The sequence below is a fragment of the Manis pentadactyla genome, chromosome 13 (genome assembly GCF_030020395.1).
Source record: "Manis pentadactyla isolate mManPen7 chromosome 13, mManPen7.hap1, whole genome shotgun sequence".
Taxonomy (NCBI): Eukaryota; Metazoa; Chordata; class Mammalia; order Pholidota; family Manidae; genus Manis; species Manis pentadactyla.
In genome coordinates this window covers 105,659,782-105,684,382 of record NC_080031.1, presented here as the reverse complement: position 1 = coordinate 105,684,382, position 24,601 = coordinate 105,659,782, and the positions used below count along the sequence as shown (strand labels likewise).

Genomic DNA, 24,601 nt, shown 5'->3' with positions numbered 1-24,601 from the left:
ATATCTTTAAGTCTTTTTTTCTGTCTTTAAATATTTACCTGTAAAGTGAAAAGTGGCCTGCAGCTGTGCGAGCAAATGGACATCTCCTCCTCAACTCTGAGAAGGTAGGGTGCATTGACTCTTGAAAATTTAAAACTATTTAGAAAACTTCTCAGATTTAGGGAGTTGAACGTTTTAGAGAAATAAAGAATATGAAAATCAGAGCATTAAAAAGCTTCCATTTAAAATGTTTAGGACTACCAGCATGTATTAAAGTTTGATCTTTAAAATGGAGTGAGTAGAGCAGATGTATTAATTGAGGGGAGAGATGGGGAAAACTTACCTGTTACAGCATTTGTATTTAGAGGGAAAAAAGTTGACACAAATTGTGACTGGAGAAGAGAGAGAGAGAGACACAGAGGCACAGAGAGACAGAGAAAGGGACAGGAAATGTAGTGATCCTGGCATTGTGACCCTAGGGTATCTTTCTTTCTTAAACAAATAACGAATGGTAGGAATTGCAAAATGAAACAATTTTTAGCCAGTGCTTTAATATTGAAAGAATGAAAGAATTCATTTAAGATAATCTGTGCTATAGGCTAAAAAATAGCTCTTTGAGTAGAAGCCTGGGCTATTTTATAGATTTTGTTAGGTCACCAGGATTTTTGATGATTTTTGATAATTGACCTCATTTTCCTGTTAGTAAGAGTGGAACCATATATATGTTTTGATATATGCATATAAATCCTGTTATGACTTTTTCCTTGGTCTCAACATTGTTGTATTATACACAGTACTAATTTTATTAGAACAAGATACTTTATTTCCATGTAGTGGAAAATTGAAGGAACAGTCATTTTTCTTTGGTATCATTGGCAAAGTTATGATACAGACAAAAATTTTTTTTAAGTTTTTTTTTTTAAATTAAGGTATTGATATACAATCTTACAAAGGTTTCACATGAGCAACATTGTGGTTACTACATTCACCCCTATTAGCAAGTCCCCCCCACATCCCATTGCAGTCAGTGTCCATCAGTGTAGTAAGATGCTATGGAGTCACTGCTAAGACAAGAATTTTTAAACAGTAAACATGGTTAGGCTGCAGTAAACAGCGTGCTGCCGTCAGGCAGAGCCCAGCACGCACACCTGCCCTCTGGCACCGGCTAGCTGGGTGATGCAGGCAGGTCACTCTATTGACTGTACTTCAGTTTTCTCCTCTGTGAAATTAGTGTAAATTATCTTTTTCTTTCCATGTTTCTAATCCTTTTGTCTTTATCTAATTGTGGCCAACCCCAAATTAATTTGGTTCTTTTATATATATTCTTATTAATGCTTAATCATTGACTTTCTGTTTCAGATGTCAAAATCCACAGGCAACTTTCTCACTCTGACCCAAGCTATTGACAAATTTTCGGCTGATGGTGAGTGTATATTTTTGTTAGTACTGTTGCATGGGGTCTTGTTCTCCTCAGATTACAGAAGGCAAGATAAAATTGTTGTTTTAATTTTATTGCTTTTGTCTTTTGCTTTTATCAATGCTTAAGAATACTCATGTTTTCTTTGTGTACAAGCAACATAATATTTAATACGTAATATTTAAGAGTTCTGATGTGATCTGTTTAGGAACAAATTCTACCTGAGATTATTAGAGGCGTCTTTTAAAAGAAACTCACTGTAATTGCTACCTGACTTGCTTTTAATTTCTTACTACATCTAATACTGAAGAGTTGGTTTGTAGAGATGTTGAGTATATCGGAAGCCTTTCCATAGTATTGCTCTCTGTTTGATATAAATAAGGATGACTTGAACCTGGGAGCCTTCATTGTTTAGAAACATTTTTTCCCTTGCCTCAGTACTGTTCCATTTGATGATTATTTGTCAAGGGAAGAAATGCACCATCTAACCTGACGGAACCATTCATTTCTATGTGACTTAGTCTTTGGCCATGAGGCCACTTGTTTTTACTGATCATGGCTGGCACAATTTGATATTGTACTGAAGGGGATGGAGAGGAACTAACCTAAGTAACTTAGAAAAACAGTATTTTTTCTGGACACCGTTAGCCAAAAAGAGCTGTACTCAAATGCTGTAGTTAGTAAATCTTTTTCTTATAAGAGGTGTAGATTAGCAATTCTGAAACTACTTTTTGTGTCCTGGGATTGAACAAATAAAAGAATGCATTGTAGATGAGCACTGTGAGAGAGAGGCCATAAATAGGGGTGAGTGCTAGAATGAACTCATGATGTTGGGTTGGAATTGGCAAATCAGGAGGAACTCACAGACAGACGTCTGTTTTAGACCCAGCTGTGTGTGGGGGTTGGTACACATCATCCATTTCCCTCGCTCTGTCGGGAGAGGGCCCATGAGCAGTCGCAATGAAACAAATGGCATTCAGATCTTGGTTTCTAAATACAATTCTCCAGTAAAGGGAAATAGGATTCCTGGGAGAACTGAGTTGAGGGCCAGAGGAGAGAAAATACAAGATGAGCATGCAACATCTTGTGGTGCCAGAACATAAGGAAATATTTTTAAAAGGTTGGGGACATTTTGAAAGGACATTGGAACCAACTTGAAGGGCCTTCCAGTTGCCCAAGCTAGGACAATAAGAAAGAAAATAAACAATGTAGTATTGGATTATCACCCAATGAATAAATTAAATATCCATGAGTCCCTACTGATATATATTAATGTATGAATAATAAATGGGGGAGTAGGAATAACTCTTCCTTTCAGAAGAATTCCAGTGAATAATTATAGAAGTAGTTAGTGAAATATAAAATCACTGCTCGGCACACATCATGTAATAATTGTTATGGACAAAATCCACCAATGGTGGCCAAAATGAAAGGGTGAAAGTTTCAGGATAAACAAGATCTTTGCGTATGTATTCTCACAGCTTCTCTCCCAGGGTATTTCTTAATCACAAAGGGAAAACCAGTAACCAGAGAAACTTGGCAGACACACTCCCTGACCAAGAGATGAAGGTTTGCAGTACTAGTAACGGTATCATATCAGTACCGTGTATCTCCCTGATAATGATACACTGAGAAGCCACTCAGGATCATGTTTGTGATATTCTTGCCAAAGGTTCACAGCCCCACTCTAGTAGAAAACATTGAACATACCCAAGTTTGGAGAAAGTCTGTTAAATAACTTTACTTGTACTCACCAAAAGTGTCAAGGTCATAAAAGACAAAGAAAGACTGAGAAACTCACAGATTTGAAGAGATCAAGGAGAGATAAAGCAATTAAATGCAATGTGGGATTCTAGATTGGATCCTGGAATAGGAAAAGGATGTTAGAGGAGAAACTGGTAAAATTTGAATAAAGTCTATACTTCAGTTAATAAATAGTATTGTGCTAATATTAACCCTGATTTTGAAACTGTAATTATGTAAATTATTAACATTAGGGAAGCCAGGTAAATGGTATATGTTTATTCTCTTGCTGTCTTTTGCCACTTTCCTGTAAGTATAAAATTATATCAAAATAAGAAGTTTAACAAGATTTTCAACTTCTGTATTATAAGAGATACTTAATACATATGTAACTTAATGTTACATGTTCTCATTCACCCCTTTAAGGTACAAATAGTAACGTACTATACATATTGTTCTAAACTTAGTCTTTTTCAGTTCATGTTTGAGACCACTTCATACTGATACATGAAGTTTCCTCTTTTTTGTAGCAGTGTAGTGTTCTGTTATAAGGATGTCCTGGAATTTAATTAGACTCTTACTGATTTTTTTCCCATTATTTTAGAATATAAGATTTTGGTTGAAAAGTAGTTTTGTTAGTAGAAAACTTAGAGTAATCTACCTGTAGGACTAAGAAATTAAATATGTATGTGTATACATAAGGCATCAATGTGTGTTCTCATACATTTAAATATAGTATTTTGCTACCTTTAAATGAGGCTGAGATACTGCTAGGGATATCTATCACCCGTTTATCATTTTCTTCCTCTGCCTCATTGAAGATCACTTTATCTCAATAGCTCAACATGCCTGAGAAGAAACATATTGATGCTGCGTGTATGCAAATCAATACAGATGATTCACATTTTAACAATGTTGTTATGGATCCTGCTTTTGGTGATTATTATCTTTGCTGTTAATCCACTGCAGTCCTTTCAAGTGTTTGTTATTTCTTAGTTTATATGTAGGCTTCTTAGTGCACCCAGCTGGACACATAACCGGCACTCAGTACCCACATTTTAAAATCATGGATTTTTTCTCTTCTTCTTCTAGGAATGCGCTTGGCTCTGGCTGACGCTGGTGACACTGTTGAAGATGCTAACTTTGTGGAAGCCATGGCAGATGCAGGTATTCTCCGCCTGTACACCTGGGTGGAGTGGGTGAAAGAAATGGTTGCCAACTGGGACAGCCTGAGGAGTGGCCCTGCCAGCACCTTCAATGATAGAGTCTTTGCCAGGTAATCTGTGGACCCCAGCCACTTAGTCTTTTAGAGTTGCTTGGTCCTGGTGCATTTTTTTAAAAATTAAGGTATCATTGATACACAATCTTATGAAGGTTTCACATGAGCAACATTGTGGTTACTACATTCACACATATTATCAAGCCCCCCCCCCATTGCAGTCACTGTCCATCAGTGTAGTAAGATGCTACAGAGTCACTACTTGTTTTCTCTGTGCTGTACTGTCTTCCCTGTGACCCCCTACATTATGTGTGCTAATCATAATATCCTTTAATCCCCTTCTCCCTCCCTCCCCACCCAGTCTACCCACCCCTGCCCTTTGGTAACCACTAGTCCTTTCTTGGTGTCTGTGAGTCTGCTGCTGTTTTGTTCCTTCAGTTTTGCTTTGTTATACTCCACAAATGAGGGAAATCATTTGGTACTTGTCTTTCTCCGGATCCTGGTGCATTTTTAAGTTCTGTTTTTTTTTCTTTTTCCTAAAATAAATTAGATGTTAATAATAACTACTGTTCATTGAAAGCTTACTGTGCCAGGTACTACGCTAGGTGCTTCCATTATCTGATTTTAGCCTCAAAGCAGCCTCATATGATGAAAATATTGTTAGCTCTATTTTATAGTTAAAGAAATGGAAGCTTAGAAAAATTAAGTATTTCCTTAAATGCTTCAAATCTAGTTAATTTCACACTTGGGAGTGTGTCTCCAGAGCCCATTCTCGTAACTGTTTTACCATGCTGTCCCGTGTTAGCAGGGCAGAATGGTTAAAGAAGAGTACATATAAAGAGGATAACTGTCTTTTTTTTTTTTCCTTTGAAAGACATATATCAACCTCTTGATCAGCAGATCAATTACTGTGCTAAACACTGGTGTAAAAAAGATGCATGAGACCTAATTCTTTATTGTAGTCTAACAGAGAGAAAAAACACCCAATCAATAACTAAATTATAGGGATAGAGGGAATTCCGAGATGGCCTGTGAATTCTGGGTTTCTTGAAAAACAAATAGGATTTTTGCAAGGAGCGGAGAGAGCCATGGAAAGAGTATAGTATATATTTGAAGTGTGATGTGTGCAGGCAGAAGCAGGCACTCCAACAAACTGGGGCCAGACTAAGCCAAATTATGAAGGGCCTGCATAGCATGAGGAAATTTTTTTTTTTAATATCCAGTGTCTGTAGTTTAAAATACAGCAATTAAACCTGACTACAACCTTAGGTGAGCTATTTTTGTATTGCATTTTGGGCTTCATAATGACGTTTCTGTCAGGAAATTTTTAAACAAGCACATTGTTAGCTGTATTGTCATAAACAGGAGCTAAGCATTGTCCGATGATCAATCATACTTAAGAGTGGATAGACAGTATGGAAGCTGCAGTCACACAGCTGTGAGGGACACAGAAGTGGTTTTGTGTTGGAGCAGTCATAAACGTTTCAGCATTGTTCTCATTTTATTAGTGTATGTGGTGGCTTTTTATGCCTATATATATATATTGCCTTTAAACTCAGTAACCTTTTTTTCCTCTTCAATAGTGAAATGAATGCAGGAATTATAAAAACAGATCAAAACTATGAAAAGATGATGTTTAAAGAAGCTTTGAAAACAGGGTTTTTTGAGTTTCAGGTAGGCTATTCTTTTAGTAGCTATAAAATATTTCAGTGTGAATATGATATATTTCACCCTTTTTCCCTCCTGCTATAACAGAATAATTCATCTAAAGTGGAAACTGAAAATCTTGCCAAGATGTTTAAAAATTCTTCAATAAATTGTGATCTTAGTTTTCTTTGGTGTTTTTTTTTTTGTGTCTATTTACTATAAATAATTCTATTTCTAGTTGAGCCGTGAGTTAATAAAGAGGTGAAATCTAAGAATCGGATACATTTTCCAGGAAAACATTTTTAAATTGATTTTAAAAATGGCACAATTGTAGCTAGTCACCATTAGTTTGAAAACAAACATTTTCTGAGGTTTTCCACAAGGTGTCAGTATTTCCTCAGATTTGGCAGTTCAAATGCTTTAAGTAAAAACAGTTTTCCTCAGCCGGGTTTGTAAAATAATCACATTGGGATTTATGTAACTTGGTTTTCAGAGACATGGTTAAATAAGAGTAAGTGCTGAGTGGAGCAATGTTTTGTATTTTTAGCCTTTTTTGGTATTTAATATCTTTCTTGTTTGCTCCTCCTATTCACCCTTACTTAGTACACAGTTTAAATTGTTCAACTTTTATGTCTGTTACAAAATGTCTTCTTAAAAAATTTTTCTTGAGAGTCATTAATATAAACTGCAGTATCCTTTGGACAAAAATAGGTGTTCATTTATTTGAAAGTAGTTAAAGTAAAATCTTTACAAAAATTCATTATGGAATTTTAAAAGATTAGAAACTTAAAAATGCATTAAAATAGAGATGCTGAATTATTTTCCTTTAATATTATTTTCAAGAAGTATGGGGAGAGAAATGGTAAATAATTTCAAATTTTGTAGGCCGCCAAAGATAAGTACCGTGAATTGGCCATAGAAGGGATGCACAGAGATCTCGTGTCCCGGTTTATTGAAGTTCAGACGCTTCTCTTGACTCCATTCTGTCCACATGTGTGTGAGCACATCTGGACACTCCTGGGAAAGGTATCTTTATGCATTTAAGATATGGGTGGGTTTGATCTGACCCTTATTAAATAAATATCTTAATAATATTACTTAAGAGAAAAAAGACTGAAAATGAGTGTTTTAAGAATAATGTCAGATTCATCATCTCATAATTATTACAGCAGGTTAAAATAAACTGCAGCAACCTTTGTTTAGACAGCTACATCATGTATGTGCCTTTATTTATAAATGCACAGTGTGTGTATTTTAAAACATGACTATGCGGATGTTTATCACCTACTTGTTAGGAAATCTTATAATGCATTTGCATACATTCAGATATACATCTGAATACATATGTAACTAATACTGTTTTCCTAATGTTTGTTAAAATGGTGAAAATATTAAGATATAAATAACTATGAGGAGCTGACTATAAACAAAGATAGAAGCATATATTTGCATAAATATTCTTATTTTATATAAAATTCTGGGCATATATAGGGCTTCATATTCAGGGATATTATATTAGCATTCTTACTGGGAGGATAAATTCGATTATTTTTCCCAGGCTTGCAGATAAACAGACTCACTGGTTTAATAACTTCTTTCCAACCTTATTAGCCAGGCATTTTGTATTTTTCAGTGTATGAACAATGCAAAAATCTGCTCATGATATATATACTGAATAGCCATGCTTTCAGTACTGGATATATTCATAGGATAAAAACTGAGAGTATGCATAATTTATATAATAATGATTAAATTTAGGCAAATTAGCATTACATAATTTTCTTTGAAAGTGAGCATATGTGTGGGGGTATTAATATGCTTGTACAATGGGTACTAATTAAGAATGCAGAGTCAGACTTCACAGCTTGAATTCTAGGGAACATTAGATCAGGGGCTGTGTTATGTGTAGTCATGTTTGAACTTTGAGCACACAATTACAGATGGTAGCGTTGGTATGAAACTGTAGTCAAGAATCATAAAACAGTTCTGTTGTCTAATGTCACTGAACCTTTTTGTCTTAAAGCCTGACTCAGTTTTGAATGCTTCATGGCCTCTGGCGGGTCCTGTGGATGAAGCCTTGATCCGTTCCTCACAGTATCTGATGGAAGTTGCACATGACCTTAGATTGCGACTCAAGAGCTATCTGATGCCAGCTAAAGGGAAGGTGAAGTCATTCTTTTTTTAAAAAAGGTCATTTCTTAAAAGTTTTTGGTCAGATAACATATAATAGTAATGAAAATTAAGATAACTTTCATTAAAATGTGTAGGGCTCCCTTCACTGCTAATCTAATTTTGTAGTATGTGTATTTTTTTAGTGTTAAAGGAAGAAGTGGTATGTATTGGGTAAGGGCACCTTCATTTTTGGTGTATATGAAAGTGATTAGATGCTTTTCCTTTTCTTCTGCTTCTAGAAGACTGACAGGCAACCACCTCAGAGGCCTTCACATTGCACCATCTATGTGGCGAAGAACTATCCATCTTGGCAGCATACCACCCTGTCAGTTCTACGTAATCATTTTGAGGTGATGTACTTAGTACTCCCCCCAACATGTTGTGTACTGCCTGTGTTTTTGTTTCCTGTGCTGTTGGCAGTGTCCGGGGGGAGGAAGACAGGCGGATTCATCTGATCACCTTTAGCATGGAGTGGCCTTTGTTGTCTTTGGTGGCTCTTAGATGGATGCTGAGGGAAAAGCTGCTGTTTTCTTCACCATTTCTGAAACTTTCATACAAAAATACACTGTATTTAGTTGTATGCAATTAAAAGGTGTGTGACTTTTTCATATGTGTGGTTAAAATTACGGGGCAAAAGGACCGAGTTTGTCTTTTGTGTTTATTGTGACTTGAACATTGAAAATTTGAACCTTGGCTCTTGAATAATTAAAAAGAAAATGTTCAATTTGATAATTACCTGTAGAAATGGAGAGCTCAATGCTGTTTTTGGCTCTGTCAGGTAGTTGTTAAACGATAGTTATATTTTTAAAAAATCCAATATTTAAACTTAGTTCTAGGTTTTTCTGAAGAAAAATTCATCTACCTTTTACCTTTCACATTTAAAATGTGGAAACAAAGTATGTGTTGTGGAATTTTTGCTCAGGTTGTTAGCAACAGTCACAGATAGACACAAACCATTAAGGTGCACTTAAAAAGCAGAAAAAGAGAAAATAGAGATTAAGGCCAAATCATAAACTGATGACATAAAGGAAAAATGCTTAGTTCTGATTTTTGAGACCTTTATTGGAATTTTGCTTCAATACTTCACAGAGAAATACTCAGAAAAACTTATAAATTTAAGTTTGATGGAAGGAGAAGAGCAAGTGTTTTTGCATCCCTTGAGAACCCGTTTTCATGAGAACTACCTCCGTGTGTGTAACAGAAGACTGTAGGCTTTAGAATCTGCTTGCAGATTTTGCCATATCTTAAGTAGAAGAGTCAAAGCTCCTTTGCTGGGGAGAAAAATGAAATTGTGCTTTTGTGGGTAACATATTCATACCAGCATTTACAAGGAAGCAGTGGGAGAACCAAATATTATGTAATGTCCTGGATATTAAAAAATGCATCACTACTGTTCTTTTAGAAGGTACATTTTTATTTAGTAATCATTGACTAGCTATTATATAGTTTCAAAACAATATCATCTTTTGGCATTATCTGGAGTGATCAGCTTCCTTTTAAATTTTCATTTGTTCCATCTAAAGAACTAAAAGAATATTTGTTTATCATCAAGAAGAATATTCTTGTGTTGAATATGGCACCTTTTTGGAGATAGATATGAGGAAAAGGAGTGTTTCCCATCCTCTGCTTTTCTTTTTCATATATTTTAAAGCAACACACTGACAAGTAGAGAAAATATTTTTTCCCATGTACTTTAGTAAAGATTAGAATTGAAAGTAAATAGATAATTGGACATCTTACTATAAATTACTTTTCATTTAGATTTATTCCCAATCCTTGGCTTTGATGCTGTGCTTTTACAATTAGGAGAAAATAAGTCACCCAAAACTCTGAAAAGGCAGCTTGCTTTATTTTTCATTCTATTGAAGTGGACAGTTGCTGTTTGCAGAAATGAATTTAAATTCAGGTAGCACATTTGGGATTTGGGACTGTGTGCCTATTAATGATATATGATATAGGCATTTATTTTTGAGTAGATAGAAATATTTTTAACACGTCGATAGCTAAAGATTCTTTTTTTCACACTTGTGCTAACAGTTTATAAGGAAGAATATTCAAAAGCTGACATTATATGTATCTAGTATGATAATTGCGTAGGCTTCATTTTGTTACGACTAGAGAAATGCTTTTAGAAGTTTGAAGACAAGCAGATCTTTGTAAGATCATTTTGTTTTCTCCCCAGATAAGATCTAATGTTACAGTCTTAGAGATGCCATTAGTGTAAGGAAAAACTCAGCTCTTAGCACGATGCCCCTGCCTTTCCCTTTACCCTAACAAGCATGTGCTCTTTAATTCAGAGGCAGTGGGGGACTCCCTCTGTATCTTTCACCTCCTCTCACTTCCTGCAAGGGCTTCATGGAACGCTCTCCTCTCCTCTCGCAGACTGGTGGAGGCCACCGTTCTGTGTCTGGCCGCCTTCATGCAGGCACATCGACTGTCCTGTGTCATCTTTAACATGTTTTTCTCCTGTTCTTCCTCCATTCTTCTTTTTAGACCAACAGTGGGAAATTGCCTGATAACAAAATCATTGCCAGTGAACTAGGCAGTTTGCCAGAACTGAAGAAGTACATGAAGAAAGTGATGCCGTTTGTTGCCATGATCAAGGTGAGCCGTGGCCCGTGTGTGGCTGTGACCACATGAGTGATGGTTTGCTAGGACAGCAGAAGGAAGGGGAAGACTTTGGTACATTCTCCCACAGGAAATCTGCTAATACAGAACTTTTCAATCAGGGGTTGAGACAAATGAGCAATTAGATTTGGGGTTTACTTGTGGAACTGCTAAGTATGTGAAAATATGTATTGTGGAAGAAAAGTTGGTTTAGAATTGCTGCGCCAGACGATCCGCTTCATGTTCAGCCTGAGGAGCAAGCGTATCCGGCTGACGTTAGGCTGCTTCTACTAGACTCTGTTGCTAGAACCAAGATTCCTCATTTGTATAGGTTTAGCTAAACTGGATAAAACACTGTTTATAGTGGTTAGACCAGGGTTTCTATGGCTTATTTAATGTTTTGGGCCAGACAGTTGTTTGCTGTGGGAGGCTGGCACATGCGCTGCAGGACGTTCAGCTGCCCACCAGATGCCGGTGAACTGGCACGCCTCCCCCTCTCCTCCTCAGGCTGTGGCGACCCCAAGTGTCCAGACAGTGTCAGACGGCTCCTGGGGGCAAAATCGGCCCCCACTCCCCTGCCGCCACCACACACTGAGAATCATTGGGTTAGACTTTCCGTTTTCTTCTTATACATAACTGATTTTCTGGATTTCTAGACAAAGAGAAGCAGAAGCCTTTATATTGCTTAAGATCTCAGGCTCTGGGGTCAGACGAATCTTGGTCCAAATCATGTTTGCCTGTCGCTTACTAGTGTAGAGGCCTTAGACAAATCAGTTAAATTTCTGGGCCACAAAGCTTTTAATTTATAAAATGAGGAAATTAATAGAAACTACCTTTTAGGAGTACTATGAGGAATAAATGAAATAATATACTTACCACACTCAATTATCTGTCAAAAAGTAGGCTCGGTAAATGTTTTTATAAATATAAATCTGTCTTCTAGCCTCCTAGGCACATAGTGGTTGTTCTTGTACTTTGTATTGATTCTCAGATTTTCTAGGCTACAGATGCCTGCCTGCTGGAGACCAAAACTCTTAGCTTGTCTTTCACCGGAGTAGATTATATTCTAAGGAAAGTCTTTTAATGCTTCTAAACCAGAATCAACTACCTAGCCTGTGGTGTTTGAAGCTTCAAAAGTAATTTAGAATCCTGGGTTGACCTACACCAATCAAGTTACAATATGCACGTAGATAAGCTCATGATTCATTGGTTCCCTGCTCAGTTAGTGCTGTTGGTCAGAGTGCTAGGTCGGTGGTCAGTATATGGACCCAACAGAATACCCTGTTGGTGGTTGCAGAGGCAGTGAATTCTGATGACGTGTTAAGAATCCAGTGAAACTGATATGAAAAGTAGTAAAAATTCAGATTGAACAGTTGGTTTTTTGAAAAAGCAGTGGTAGACTGTTTTAGTAATAATATATTTTTCTCAGTAATATTGTTGATTTGCCAGGCTAGTGATTTGAAACTTTAAAAAAAAAGTGTTTAATAAATCTGGTAATAAGAGAATAGCTTCTAGCACTTTTTCATGGGAAAAAAACCCAACTTGGATGGTAAATGAAAACAGTGAATACCAGGAATCATGTTGGGTCACTTAGTGCCCATGTTCTAGGCAGGAAGCTACATTTATCCTTATTAATGTGGATCTTGAAAGTTATACATGAGTGGCAAATACTTTGTTTCATGTTCAAGAAAATTAAGAATAAGAAATTATTTTATATATGCCAAAGGGTTATCTGAGTACCCATATAATATGACTTTAAAAAAATTTTTAAATTTTCAGGGATTTTTTAAACTAAGGTATCATTCATATATACTCTTATGAAGGTTTCACAAGAAAAACAATGTGGTTATTACATTTACCCTGTCAAGTCCCCCGCCACACCCCATTGTAGTCACTGTCCATCAGTGTAGCAAGATGCCACAGATCCACTATGTCCCTTCTCTGTGCTACACTGTGTTCCCTGTGACCCCACACACACCATGTGTACCAATCATGATACCCCACAATCTCCTCCCTCCCTCCCCACCCACCCTCCCCCACTCCTCCCCTTTGTTAACCACTGGTCCCTTCTTGGAGTCTGTGAGTCTGCTGCTATTTTGTTCCTTCAGTTTAGCTTCGTTGTTACACTCCACAAATGAGGGAAATCATTTGGTATTTGTCTTTCTCTGCCTAGCTTATTTCACTGAGCATAATACCCTCTAGCTCCATCCATGTTGTTGCAAATGGTAGGGTTTGTTTCTTTCTTTTTTTTTTTTTTTAATAATTATTTTTTATTGAAGGGTAGTTGACACACAGTATTACATTACATGAGTTTCAAGTGTACAACACAGTGGTAGAACATTTATATACATAATTCTAGGTTCCAGCTATCACCCTACCAGGCTGTTACAATATCTTGACTATATTCCTTATGCTATACCTTACATCCCGGTTACTAATTTATTTTACCATTGGAAGTCTGTCCTTTTTTTTTTTTTTTGTGAGGGCATCTCTCATATTTATTGATCAAATGGTTGTTAACGACAATAAAATTCTGTATAGGGGAGTCAATGCTCAATGCACAATCATTATTCCACCCCAAGCCTAATTTTTGTCAGTCTCCAATCTTCTGAGGCATAACAAACAAGTTTTTACATGTAGAACAAATTCTTACATAATGAATAAGTTACATAGTGAACAGTACAAGGGCAGTCATCACAGAAACTTTCGGTTGTGCTCATGCATTATGAACTATAAACAGTCAGTTCAAATATGAATACTCATTTGGTTTTTATACTTGATTTATATGTGGATACCACATTTCTCTCTTTATTATTATTATTTTTAATAAAATGCTGAAGTGGTAGGTAGATACAAGATAAAGGTAGAAAACATAGTTTAGTGTTGTAAGAGAGCACATGTAGATGATCAGGTGTGTGCCTGTAGACTATGTGTTAATCCAAGCTAGACAAGGGCAATAAAACATCCACGTATGCAGAAGATTTCTCTCAGAACGGGGGGGTGAGGTTCTAAGCCTCACCTCTGTTGATCCCCAATTTCTCACCTGATGGCCCCCCTGCGACTGTGCCTGTCTTAGGTTGTTCCTCCCTTGAGGAATCTTACCCGTCTCTGCCTAACCAGTCATCTTCCGGGGCCATACAGGGAAATGTGAAGTTGGTAAGTGAGAGAGAAGCCTTATTGTTTGAAATGGTTAGCTTTTTACTTCTTTGCATATTTATGCCCTGTGGCTTCTATGCCCAGCATTTGTCTTGAGGTATCTTTACCACTTGGAAGAATTATGATACTCGGTAAATTTGATATGAGGCACGAATTCTATTTAAGGGTTGTAATTAGGAAGGAAGAAGAAAAGCTATAGAAGTAGCAGGCGGAAGAAAACATGGGAAGATTGATTATTTCTTTGATATATCTTCTTGTAGAGTAACTTCAGCATGTATAGGTTTTAAGCTACTACTTAAATTGCACCCACACATTAACATAATAGGAGTATAGTTACATAACCAAAGCATATCTGTAATTACCAGCCATCTGCAGTGAAACCAAGAAAACCAGTTAGGCACCTTAGGCATTTGTGAAAACTTATCTATGATATGGTGGATATTGTCCAAATGAACTTGAACAGTCTGAGAGAAATCAGACAAATTAAAACAACCCATTCCTGGGGACTGTTCACATGCCATATGTTCTTTTAACAATAAATAGTTTGTAGTTGTAAGACTTTGGAGCGCTACAATTTGCACTTCTCCAAATTCTTGGTTGAGTTCCAACAGTATAGATCCAGTCCAATTTTGTTGTTTTACTGTATGCACAGGCCAGCTTAGATACCTCCTTCCTCATTCCCATGGCAGGTCCAGGAACTGGTGGGATGAGTGCATCTACAGCTGTAGCAGTGCGTGGATCTTTGTTGGGGTTTTTTGATGATCATCTTCTGGCATGAGTCTTCCAGAGGGTGCAGATGTTGGAAGTTCTTTTTCATATCGTATCTTAGTTCATTTTCGGGGTAGCCCAATTAGGCTTTGATCCTCTGTATAAACACAAACAGACCCTTTGCCTACACTTTTATATGCCCTTTATACCCTTGTGTAGAACTCGTTGGAGGTTACCACACAGGAACTGCCCTTTTTTTTTTTTTTTTTTTTTTTTTTTTTGCTATCACTAATCTACACTTACATGACGAATATTATGTTTACTAGGCTCTCCCCTATACCAGGTCTCCCCTATAAACCCCTTTACAGTCACTGTCCATCAGCATAGCAAAATGTTGTAGAATCACTACTTGCCTTCTCTGTGTTGTACAGCCCTCCCTTTTCTCCTACCCCCCATGCATGTTAATCTTAATACCCCCCTACTTCTCCCCCCCTTATCCCTCCCTACCCACCCATCCTCCCCAGTCCCTTTCCCTTTGGTACCTGTTAGTCCATTCTTGAGTTCTGTGATTCTGCTGCTGTTTTGTTCCTTCAGTTTTTCCTTTGTTCTTATATTCCACAGATAAGTGAAATCATTTGGTATTTCTCTTTCTCCGCTTGGCTTGTTTCACTGAGCATAATACCCTCCAGCTCCATCCATGTTGCTGCAAATGATTGGATTTGCCCTTTTCTTATAGCTGAGTAGTATTCCATTGTGTATATGTACCACATCTTCTTTATCCATTCATCTATTGATGGACATTTAGGTTGCTTCCAATTCTTGGCTATTGTAAATAGTGCTGCAATAAACATAGGGGTGCATCTGTCTTTCTCAAACTTGATTGCTGCATTCTTAGGGTAAATTCCTAGGAGTGCAATTCCTGGGTCAAATGGTAAGTCTGTTTTGAGCATTTTGATGTACCTCCATACTGCTTTCCACAATGGTTGAACTAACTTACATTCCCACCAGCAGTGTAGGAGGGTTCCCCTTTCTCCACAGCCTCGCCAACATTTGTTGTTGTTTGTCTTTTGGATGGCAGCCATCCTTACTGGTGTGAGGTGATACCTCATTGTAGTTTTAATTTGCATTTCTCTGATAATTAGCGATGTGGAGCATCTTTTCATGTGTCTGTTGGCCATCTGTATTTCTTTTTTGGAGAACTGTCTGTTCAGTTCCTCTGCCCATTTTTTAATTGGGTTATTTGTTTTTTGTTTGTTGAGGCGTGAGAGCTCCTTATATATTCTGGACGTCAAGCCTTTATCGGATGTGTCATTTTCAAATATATTCTCCCATACTGTAGGGATCCTTCTTGTTCTATTGATGGTGTCTTTTGCTGTACAGAAGCTTTTCAGCTTAATATAGTCCCACTTACTCATTTTTGCTGTTGTTTTCCTTGCCCGGGGAGATATGTTCAAGAAGAGGTCACTCATGTTTATGTCTAAGAGGTTTTCGCCTATGTTTTCTTCCAAGAGTTTAATGGTTTCATGGCTTACATTCAGGTCTTTGATCCATTTTGAGTTTACTTTTGTATATGGGGTTAGACAATGGTCCAGTTTCATTCTCCTACATGTAGCTGTCCAGTTTTGCCAGCACCATCTGTTGAAGAGACTGTCATTTCGCCATTGTATGTCCATGGCTCCTTTATCAAATATTAATTGACCATATATGTCTGGGTTAATGTCTGGATTCTCTAGTCTGTTCCATTGGTCTGTGGCTCTGTTCTTGTGCCAGTACCAAATTGTCTTGATTACTATGGCTTTATAGTAGAGCTTGAAATTGGGGAGTGAGATCCCCCCTACTTTATTCTTCTTTCTCAGGATTGCTTTGGCTATTCGGGGTCTTTGGTGTTTCCATATGAATTTTTGAATTATTTGTTCCAGTTCATTGAAGAATGTTGCTGGTAGTTTCATAGGGATTGCATCAAATCTGTATATTGCTTTGGGCAGGATGGCCATTTTAACGATATTAATTCTTCCTAGCCACGAGCATGGGATGAGTTTCCATCTGTTAGTGTCCCCTTTAATTTCTCTTAAGAGTGACTTGTAGTTTTCAGAGTATAAGTCTTTCACTTCTTTGGTTAGGTTTATTCCTAGGTATTTTATTTTTTTTGATGCAATTGTGAATGGAGTTGTTTTCCTGATTTCTCTTTCTGTTGGTTCATTGTTAGTATATAGGAAAGCCACAGATTTCTGTGTGTTGATTTTGTATCCTGCAACTTTGCTGTATTCCGATATCAGTTCTAGTAGTTTTGGGGTGGAGTCTTTAGGGTTTTTTATGTACAGTATCATGTCATCTGCAAATAGTGACAGTTTAACTTCTTCTTTACCAATCTGGATTCCTTGTATTTCTTTATTTTGTCTGATTGCTGTGGCTAGGACCTCCAGTACTATGTTAAATAACAGTGGAGAGAGTGGGCATCCCTGTCTAGTTCCCGATCTCAGAGGAAATGCTTTCAGCTTCTCGCTGTTCAATATAATGTTGGCTGTGGGTTTATCATAGATGGCCTTTATTATGTTGAGGTACTTGCCCTCTATTCCCATTTTGCTGAGAGTTTTTAACATGAATGGATGTTGAACTTTATCAAATGCTTTTTCAGCATCTATGGAGATGATCATGTGGTTTTTGTCTTTCTTTTTGTTGATGTGGTGGATGATGTTGATGGACTTTCGAATGTTGTGCCATCCTTGCATCCCTGGAATGAATCCCACTTGGTCATGGTGTATGATCCTTTTGATGTATTTTTGAATTCGGTTTGCTAATATTTTGTTGAGTATTTTTGCATCTACGTTCATCAGGGATATTGGTCTGTAGTTTTCTTTTTTGGTGGGGTCTTTGCCTGGTTTTGGTATTAGGGTGATGTTAGCTTCATAGAATGAGTTTGGGAGTATCCCCTCCTCCTCTATTTTTTGGAAAACTTTAAGGAGAATGGGTATTATGTCTTCCCTGTATGTCTGATAAAATTCCGAGGTAAATCCATCTGGCCCGGGGGTTTTGTTCTTTGGTAGTTTTTTGATTACCTCTTCAATTTCGTTGCTGGTAATTGGTCTGTTTAGATTTTCTGTTTCTTCCTGGGTCAATCTTGGAAGGTTATATTTTTCTAGGAAGTTGTCCATTTCTCCTAGGTTTCCCAGCTTGTTAGCATATAGGTTTTCATAGTATTCTCCAATAATTCTTTGCATTTCCGTGGGGTCCGTCGTGATTTTTCCTTTCTCGTTTCTGATACTGTTGATTTGTGTTGACTCTCTTTTCTTCTTAATAAGTCTGGCTAGAGGCTTATCTATTTTGTTTATTTTCTCGAAGAACCAGCTCTTGGTTTCATTGATTTTTGCTATTGTTTTATTCTTCTCAATTTTATTTATTTCTTCTCTGATCTTTATTATGTCCCTCCTTCTGCTGACCTTAGGCCTCATCTGTTCTTCTTTTTCCAATTTCGATAATTGTGACATTAGACCATTCATTTGGGATTGCTCTTCCTTTTTTAAATATGCTTGGATTGCTATATACTTTCCTCTTAAGACTGCTTTTGCTGTGTCCCACAGAAGTTGGGGCTTAGTGTTGTTGTTGTCATTTGTTTCCATATATTGCTGGATCTCCATTTTGATTTGGTCATTGATCCATTGATTATTTAGGAGCGTGTTGTTAAGCCTCCATGTGTTCGTGAGCCTCTTTGCTTTCTTTGTACAGTTTATTTCTAGTTTTATGCCTTTGTGGTCTGAAAAGTTGGTTGGTAGGATTTCAATCTTTTGGAATTTTCTGAGGCTCTTTTTGTGGCCTAGTATGTGGTCTATTCTGGAGAATGTTCCATGTGCACTTGAGAAGAATGTATATCCCGCTGCTTTTGGATGTAGAGTTCTATAGATGTCTATTAGGTCCATCTGCTCTACTGTGTTGTTCAGTGCTTCCGTGTCCTTACTTATTTTCTGCCCAGTGGATCTATCCTTTGGGGTGAGTGGTGTGTTGAAGTCTCCTAGAATGAATGCATTGCAGTCTATATCCCCCTTTAGTTCTGTTAGTATTTGTTTCACATATGCTGGTGCTCCTGTGTTGGGTGCATATATATTTAGAATGGTTATATCCTCTTGTTTGACTGAGCCCTTTATCATTATGTAGTGTCCTTCTTTATCTCTTGTTACTTTCTTTGTTTTGAAGTCTATTTTGTCTGATATTAGTACTGCAACCCCTGCTTTCTTCTCACTGTTGTTTGCTTGAAATATGTTTTTCCATCCCTTGACTTTTAGTCTGTACATGTCTTTGGGTTTGAGGTGAGTTTCTTGTAAGCAGCATATAGATGGGTCTTGCTTTTTTATCCATTCTGTTACTCTGTGTCTTTTGATTGGTGCATTCAACCCATTAACATTTAGGGTGACTATTGAAAGACATGTACTTATTGCCATTGCAGGCTTTAAATTCGTGGTTACCAAAGGTTCAAGGTTAGCCTCTTTAGTATCTTACTGCCTAACTTAGCTCGCTTATTGAGCTGTTATATACACTGTCTGGAGATTCTTTTCTTCTCTCCCTTCTTGTTCCTCCTCCTCAATTCTTCATATGTTGGGTGTTTTGTGCTGTGCTCTTTCTAGGAGTGCTCCCATCTAGAGCAGTCCCTGTAAGATGTTCTGTAGAGGTGGTTTGTGGAAAGCAAATTCCCTCAGCTTTTGTTTGTCTGGGAATTGTTTAATCCCACCGTCATATTTGAATGATAGTCGTGCTGGATACAGTATCCTTGGTTCAAGGCCCTTCTGTTTCATTGTATTAAATATATCATGCCATTCTCTTCTGGCCTGTAGGGTTTCTGTTGAGAAATCTGACGTTAGCCTGATGGGTTTCCCTTTATAGGTGACCTTTTTCTCTCTAGCTGCCTTTAACACTCTTTCCTTGTCCTTGATCTTTGCCATTTTAATTATTATGTGTCTTGGTGTTGCCCTTCTTGGATCCTTTCTGTTGGGGGTTCTGTGTATTTCCGTGGTCTGTTTGATTACTTCCTCCCCCAGTGTGGGGAAGTTTTCAGCAATTATTTCTTCTAAGATACTTTCCATCTCTTTGCCTCTCTCTTCTTCTTCTGGGACCCCTATAATACGGATATTGCTCCTTTTAGATTGGTCACACAGTTCTCTTAATATTGTTTCATTCCTGGAGATCCTTTTGTCTCTCTCTATGTCAGCTTCTATGCGTTCCTGTTCTCTGATTTCAATTCCATCAATGGCCTCTTGCATTCTATCCATTCTGCTTATAAACCCTTCCAGAGTTTGTTTCATTTCTGCGATCTCCTTTCTGGCATCTGTGATCTCTTTCCGGACTTCATCCCATTTTTCTTGCGTGTTTCTCTGCATCTCTGTCAGCATGTTTATGATTCTTATTTTGAATTCTTTGTCAGGAAGACTGGTTAGGTCTGTCTCCTTCTCTGGTGTTGTCTCTGTGATCTTTGTCTGCCTGTAGCTTTGCCTTTTCATGGTGATAGGAATAGTCTGCAGAACTGGGACGAGTGACGGCTGGAAGGACTTCCTTTCTTGTTGGTTTGTGGCCCTCCTCTCCCCCTTCGCGAGGCGCTGGGTTCTCTCAGGTCCGGATGTGGTCTGGATATTGTCCTGTGTCCTCTGGTCTTTATTCTAGGAAGGGTTGTCTTTGTTATATTTTCATAGATATATGTTGTTTTGGGAGGAGATTTCCGCTGCTCTACTCACGCCGCCATCTTCCGCCCCACCCTCCAGGGTTTGTTTCTTATGGCTGAATAGTATTGCATTGTGTATATGTACTGCATTATCTTTATCCATTCATCTACTGATGGACACTTAGGTTGCTTCCATATCTTGGCTACTGTAAAAAGTGCCATGATAAACATAGGGGTACATATATCTTTTTGAATCTGAGAACTTGTATTCTTTGGGTAAATTCCTAGGAGTGGAATTCCTGGGTCAAATGGTATTTCTATTTTTAGCTTTTTTGAGGAACCTCCATATTGCTTTCCACAATGGTTGAACTAGCTTACATTCCCACCAGCAGTGTTAGGAGGGTTCACCTTTCTCTGCATCCTCGCCAGCATTTGTTGTTCCTAGTTTTTTCTATGTTGGCCATCCTAACTGGTGTGAGGTGATATCTTACTATGGTTTTAATTTGCATTTCCCTGGTAATTAGTGATGTGGAGCATCTTTTCTTGTTGCATGTTGGCCATCTGAATTTCTTCTTTGGAGAAGTGTCTGTTCAGATCCTCCGCCCATTTTTTAATCAGGTTATTTGCTTTTTGGGTGTTGAGGCATGTGAGTTCTTTATATATTTTGGATGTTAACCCCTTGTCAGATATGTCATTTACAAATACATTCTCCCATACTGTAGGATGCCTTTTTGCTTTGCCAGTAGTGTCCTTTGCTGTACAGAAGCTTTTTAGCATGATGTAGTCCCATTTATTCATTTTTGATTTTGTTTCCCTTGCACAAGGAGGTTCGTTCAGGAAAAAGTTGCTCATGTTTATATTCGAGATTTTTGCCTATGTTTTCTTTTTTCTTCTAAGAGTTTTATGGTTTCATGACTTACATTCAGGTCTTTGATCCATTTTGAGTTTACTTTTGTGTATGGAGTAGACAGTAGTCCAGTTTCATTCTCTTGCATGTAGCTGTCCAGTTTTGCCAACACCAGCTGTTGAAGAAGCTGTTATTTCCCCGTTGTATATTCATGGCTCCTTTATTGTATATTAATTGACCATATATGCTTGGGTTTATATCAGGGCTCTCTAGTCTGTTCCATTGGTCTATGGGTCTGTTCTTGTGCCAGTACCAAGTTGTCTTGATTACTGTGGCTTTGTAGTAGAGCTTGAAGTTGGGGAGCGTAATCTCCCCACGCTTTATTCTTCCTTCTCAGGATTGCTTTGGCTCTTCGAGGTCTTTTGTGGTTCCATATTGCAGGGATTTTTAAATTTAGTTATTAGTTCACTGTTCTCTGAAATAGCTTATAAGATGTGGTGTCTGAGAACACTTTTATTTCTTTATTTTTAGTTTCCTGGAGGGATATTTCCACAAATTTGTTTGATTCTTTGTCAGAGTGAATTCTTTGGGTTTGCATATTAAGTCAGTCTAAATCAGTTGATAAAATCGTATTTCCTTTATAAATCTGAGAACCTTGTCCTTCCAGTCTTTTCAGTGCTGCCTTCATCTTATCATACTTTAAATGATAATTACTCTGAGCTAGTAATTTCATTAACAAGCAAACATAGATAAGAGACCATGAGTCCAAAGCCTTTCCTTTAGCTGTTTAAATTTAAAGATTTTATCAGTTGAGAGAAGATTGATTTGAAGGAAATATATTCTTTCAACTTAATGTGATTTTGTTTTTCAAAACCATTTGGCTGTTAGGAAAATCTGGAGAAGATGGGACCCCGTGTTCTGGATTTGCAGTTAGAATTTGATGAACAGGCAGTGCTTACGGAGAATATAGTCTACCTGACCAATTCCCTTGAGGTAAGAAGGGCCAGGGATCCTAATAACTAGTTAGCTGTAGTGAACATAATCCAGTTCTTCTGTTTTATAATAAATATACCTTTTTTATAAACTCCATGTTCTATATTTACTATCTTTGTCAAATATAATAAATATGTAGGAGGGCAAGAGAATGGGTGGGTGTAGAGGTTGTAGGAAGAAAAATAATCTGTCATCTTATTTCATTTATCATTTATTCTCTACATAAGATATTAACTGTATATGCCTGGATTTCCCCAAAAAAATTATCTTTAAAAAAATGAGGAGAGACTTTATATTCAAATGCTTTTAAAGTCTCATAGAGTACTCTGAATTGCCTTTTTCCCCTTCTTCCCTTTTAGACCTCAGATGCATAGAATTGGATTAATTAGAATCCTTGGTTCATAATATGATTTGTCTCTGCCTGGCCTTGGTTTTTAAAAAATTAGTAATATAATGAACATCCATGAATTTACTACCCAGCTTAATAATTAGAACATTACCAATAGCTTTCAAATATCTGTGAGTTTGTCCCTGTCCCATCTTCCTGCCCCAGTGACAACTTCATATATAGATTGTAAAAATGCTGTCTCTCAGACAACTTAAGCAGAAGGAAAGATAAATTGCTTTATAAAATTGTGTTAGTAGACTCAAAGAGTGGTTCTAATGATGACAAAGACACTGAAGTAAAAAAAAAAAATTCAGGTTTCGAGTTTGAATAAAATTGTTCATGCAATATGGGAATGAGTGGAAGAAAGTTATTTATAAATAATAAGCATTTTGTGTCATGTAATTATAAATGAGTTAAAAGTTTAATTAAAAATAGTAGACATTTATGTGTATTTCAAAATGCTCATATATATTCATGGAGGTCAACAAATGTCTTGGATCTTTTTTCATGGGGACAGTGGGGTCATTCACATTTCAGTTGTGTGCAATGTGCTACATTTCTGAGTTTTTCTGTTTATGTGGCCACCTTTTATGCTGATTTTTCTTTTTCTGTTATACAAGAGGTAGATGCCAGATTTTATTGTAGAAAATTGTAAACCTGACTATATAAATGACAATCCCATGAAACATCTAGGATAAGTGTTAAATAATTGATTACAGATTACAGTTAATGTTTATATGGAAAATAATAGAATTGCACAAGCCATTTCATATTAAGTGGAGAACTTAGTTTTGCTCTTTGGTGAAATGAGGTGGTGATTAATTTCAGTCCTATTAAGTGATACTAATGACTTCCATTTTTTCTCTTCTATTTAGCTAGAGCATATAGAAGTCAAGTTTGCTTCTGAAGCAGAAGATAAAATCAGAGAAGACTGCTGTCCTGGGAAACCACTTAATGTTTTTAGAACAGAAGTAAGTTGAAAGAATCTCACTGAATCATTGCATGTTAGAGCTGGAAGAGACTTTAGAGGTTATTACATCTAAACCTGTCATCATTAAAGAAGGAAGGAGGTGAGGTCCGGAGAAAGGGAGTGACTGGGTTAGTCCACTTAGTTCGTTAGAAATGGGGCTGGATTTGAGGTCTTCTAATTCCCTGGTTGGTCCAGTCCTCACTTTCCTTACTCCACTATTAGGGATGGTATCTGATGGTATTTGTAGGTTTAAAAATAAAAATATGATTTTCAAAACCTGATTTTTATTAAAAAGTACAATGGAAATTGAAATCTAAGACTTTTTTTAAACGATAAAAAGGAGCTTTCATACTTCAGGGGAGTCTTGGTTTGATAATGCTATTCAAGATATTTTGGCTTCTGGCGTAAACCAGATTAATAAATATCCCTTGGTCTTGATGTTATTGGACATTAGAAGTGTATCAGAGATCCTGCCTCCCTCTGCAGTATTCCAGCTTGATCTCCCATAACAGCCATTTTCTCTTCTTGTCAGCCTGGAGTGTCAGTTTCCCTAGTGAATCCCCAGCCATCCAATGGACACTTCTCGACCAAAATTGAAATCAGGCAAGGAGATAACCGTGATTCTATAATCAGGCGTTTGACGAAAATGGACCGAGGAATCAAAGGTAAACAGTCTACCTGACATGCACCCTTGCGGGTGGCCCATGTGGTCGCTTCTGAGAGGGGAGAAGAGGAAGGAAGTGACCGGCTTCAGGGACGTCTGTGTAGAGTTTTGGAAAGTGGATTGTCTCCAGAGTCAGGGATCCTGTGTTCTCTTTGGGACATTGTGCTAGGTGGCCCGGTGACTTGGCTCTGCTACTTACGCTTTAAACTGACCTCTCTTGATGTGATGAGTACACGGGATCAGGTCCTTATGAAAGACTCCATCCAGCTTTAAAATTGTGATTGGCAATGTCTCTCAGAGGTATTCAGAATTAAGACACATAACCCTTAATATTCCAAACTAACACACCTCACTGGGTCTGTTCCTGGGGAAGGAAGAGAAACAAAAAAAGTTAATTGAGTGTCTGCCATATATTAGCCATTTAATCCTTTTACCATCCCGTGATGT

At 37.4% G+C, this 24,601-nt stretch overlaps 1 protein-coding gene across 2 annotated transcripts in view; it reads left to right on the top strand.

Moving 5' to 3' along the window:
- The window catches only part of LARS1 (leucyl-tRNA synthetase 1), an 80,554-nt gene that overhangs the window by 48,370 nt on the left and 7,583 nt on the right, over positions 1 to 24,601 (top strand). For both annotated transcript variants that reach the window (XM_036894851.2, XM_057491050.1), the window contains 11 exons: positions 47 to 104; positions 1,339 to 1,402; positions 4,232 to 4,415; positions 5,942 to 6,032; positions 6,891 to 7,031; positions 8,029 to 8,169; positions 8,417 to 8,527; positions 10,671 to 10,781; positions 22,028 to 22,132; positions 23,396 to 23,491; positions 24,023 to 24,155. In XM_036894851.2, coding sequence (XP_036750746.2) covers positions 47 to 104; positions 1,339 to 1,402; positions 4,232 to 4,415; positions 5,942 to 6,032; positions 6,891 to 7,031; positions 8,029 to 8,169; positions 8,417 to 8,527; positions 10,671 to 10,781; positions 22,028 to 22,132; positions 23,396 to 23,491; positions 24,023 to 24,155 — 1,235 coding nt within the window. The remainder of the gene's footprint in view (positions 1 to 46; positions 105 to 1,338; positions 1,403 to 4,231; positions 4,416 to 5,941; positions 6,033 to 6,890; positions 7,032 to 8,028; positions 8,170 to 8,416; positions 8,528 to 10,670; positions 10,782 to 22,027; positions 22,133 to 23,395; positions 23,492 to 24,022; positions 24,156 to 24,601) is intronic.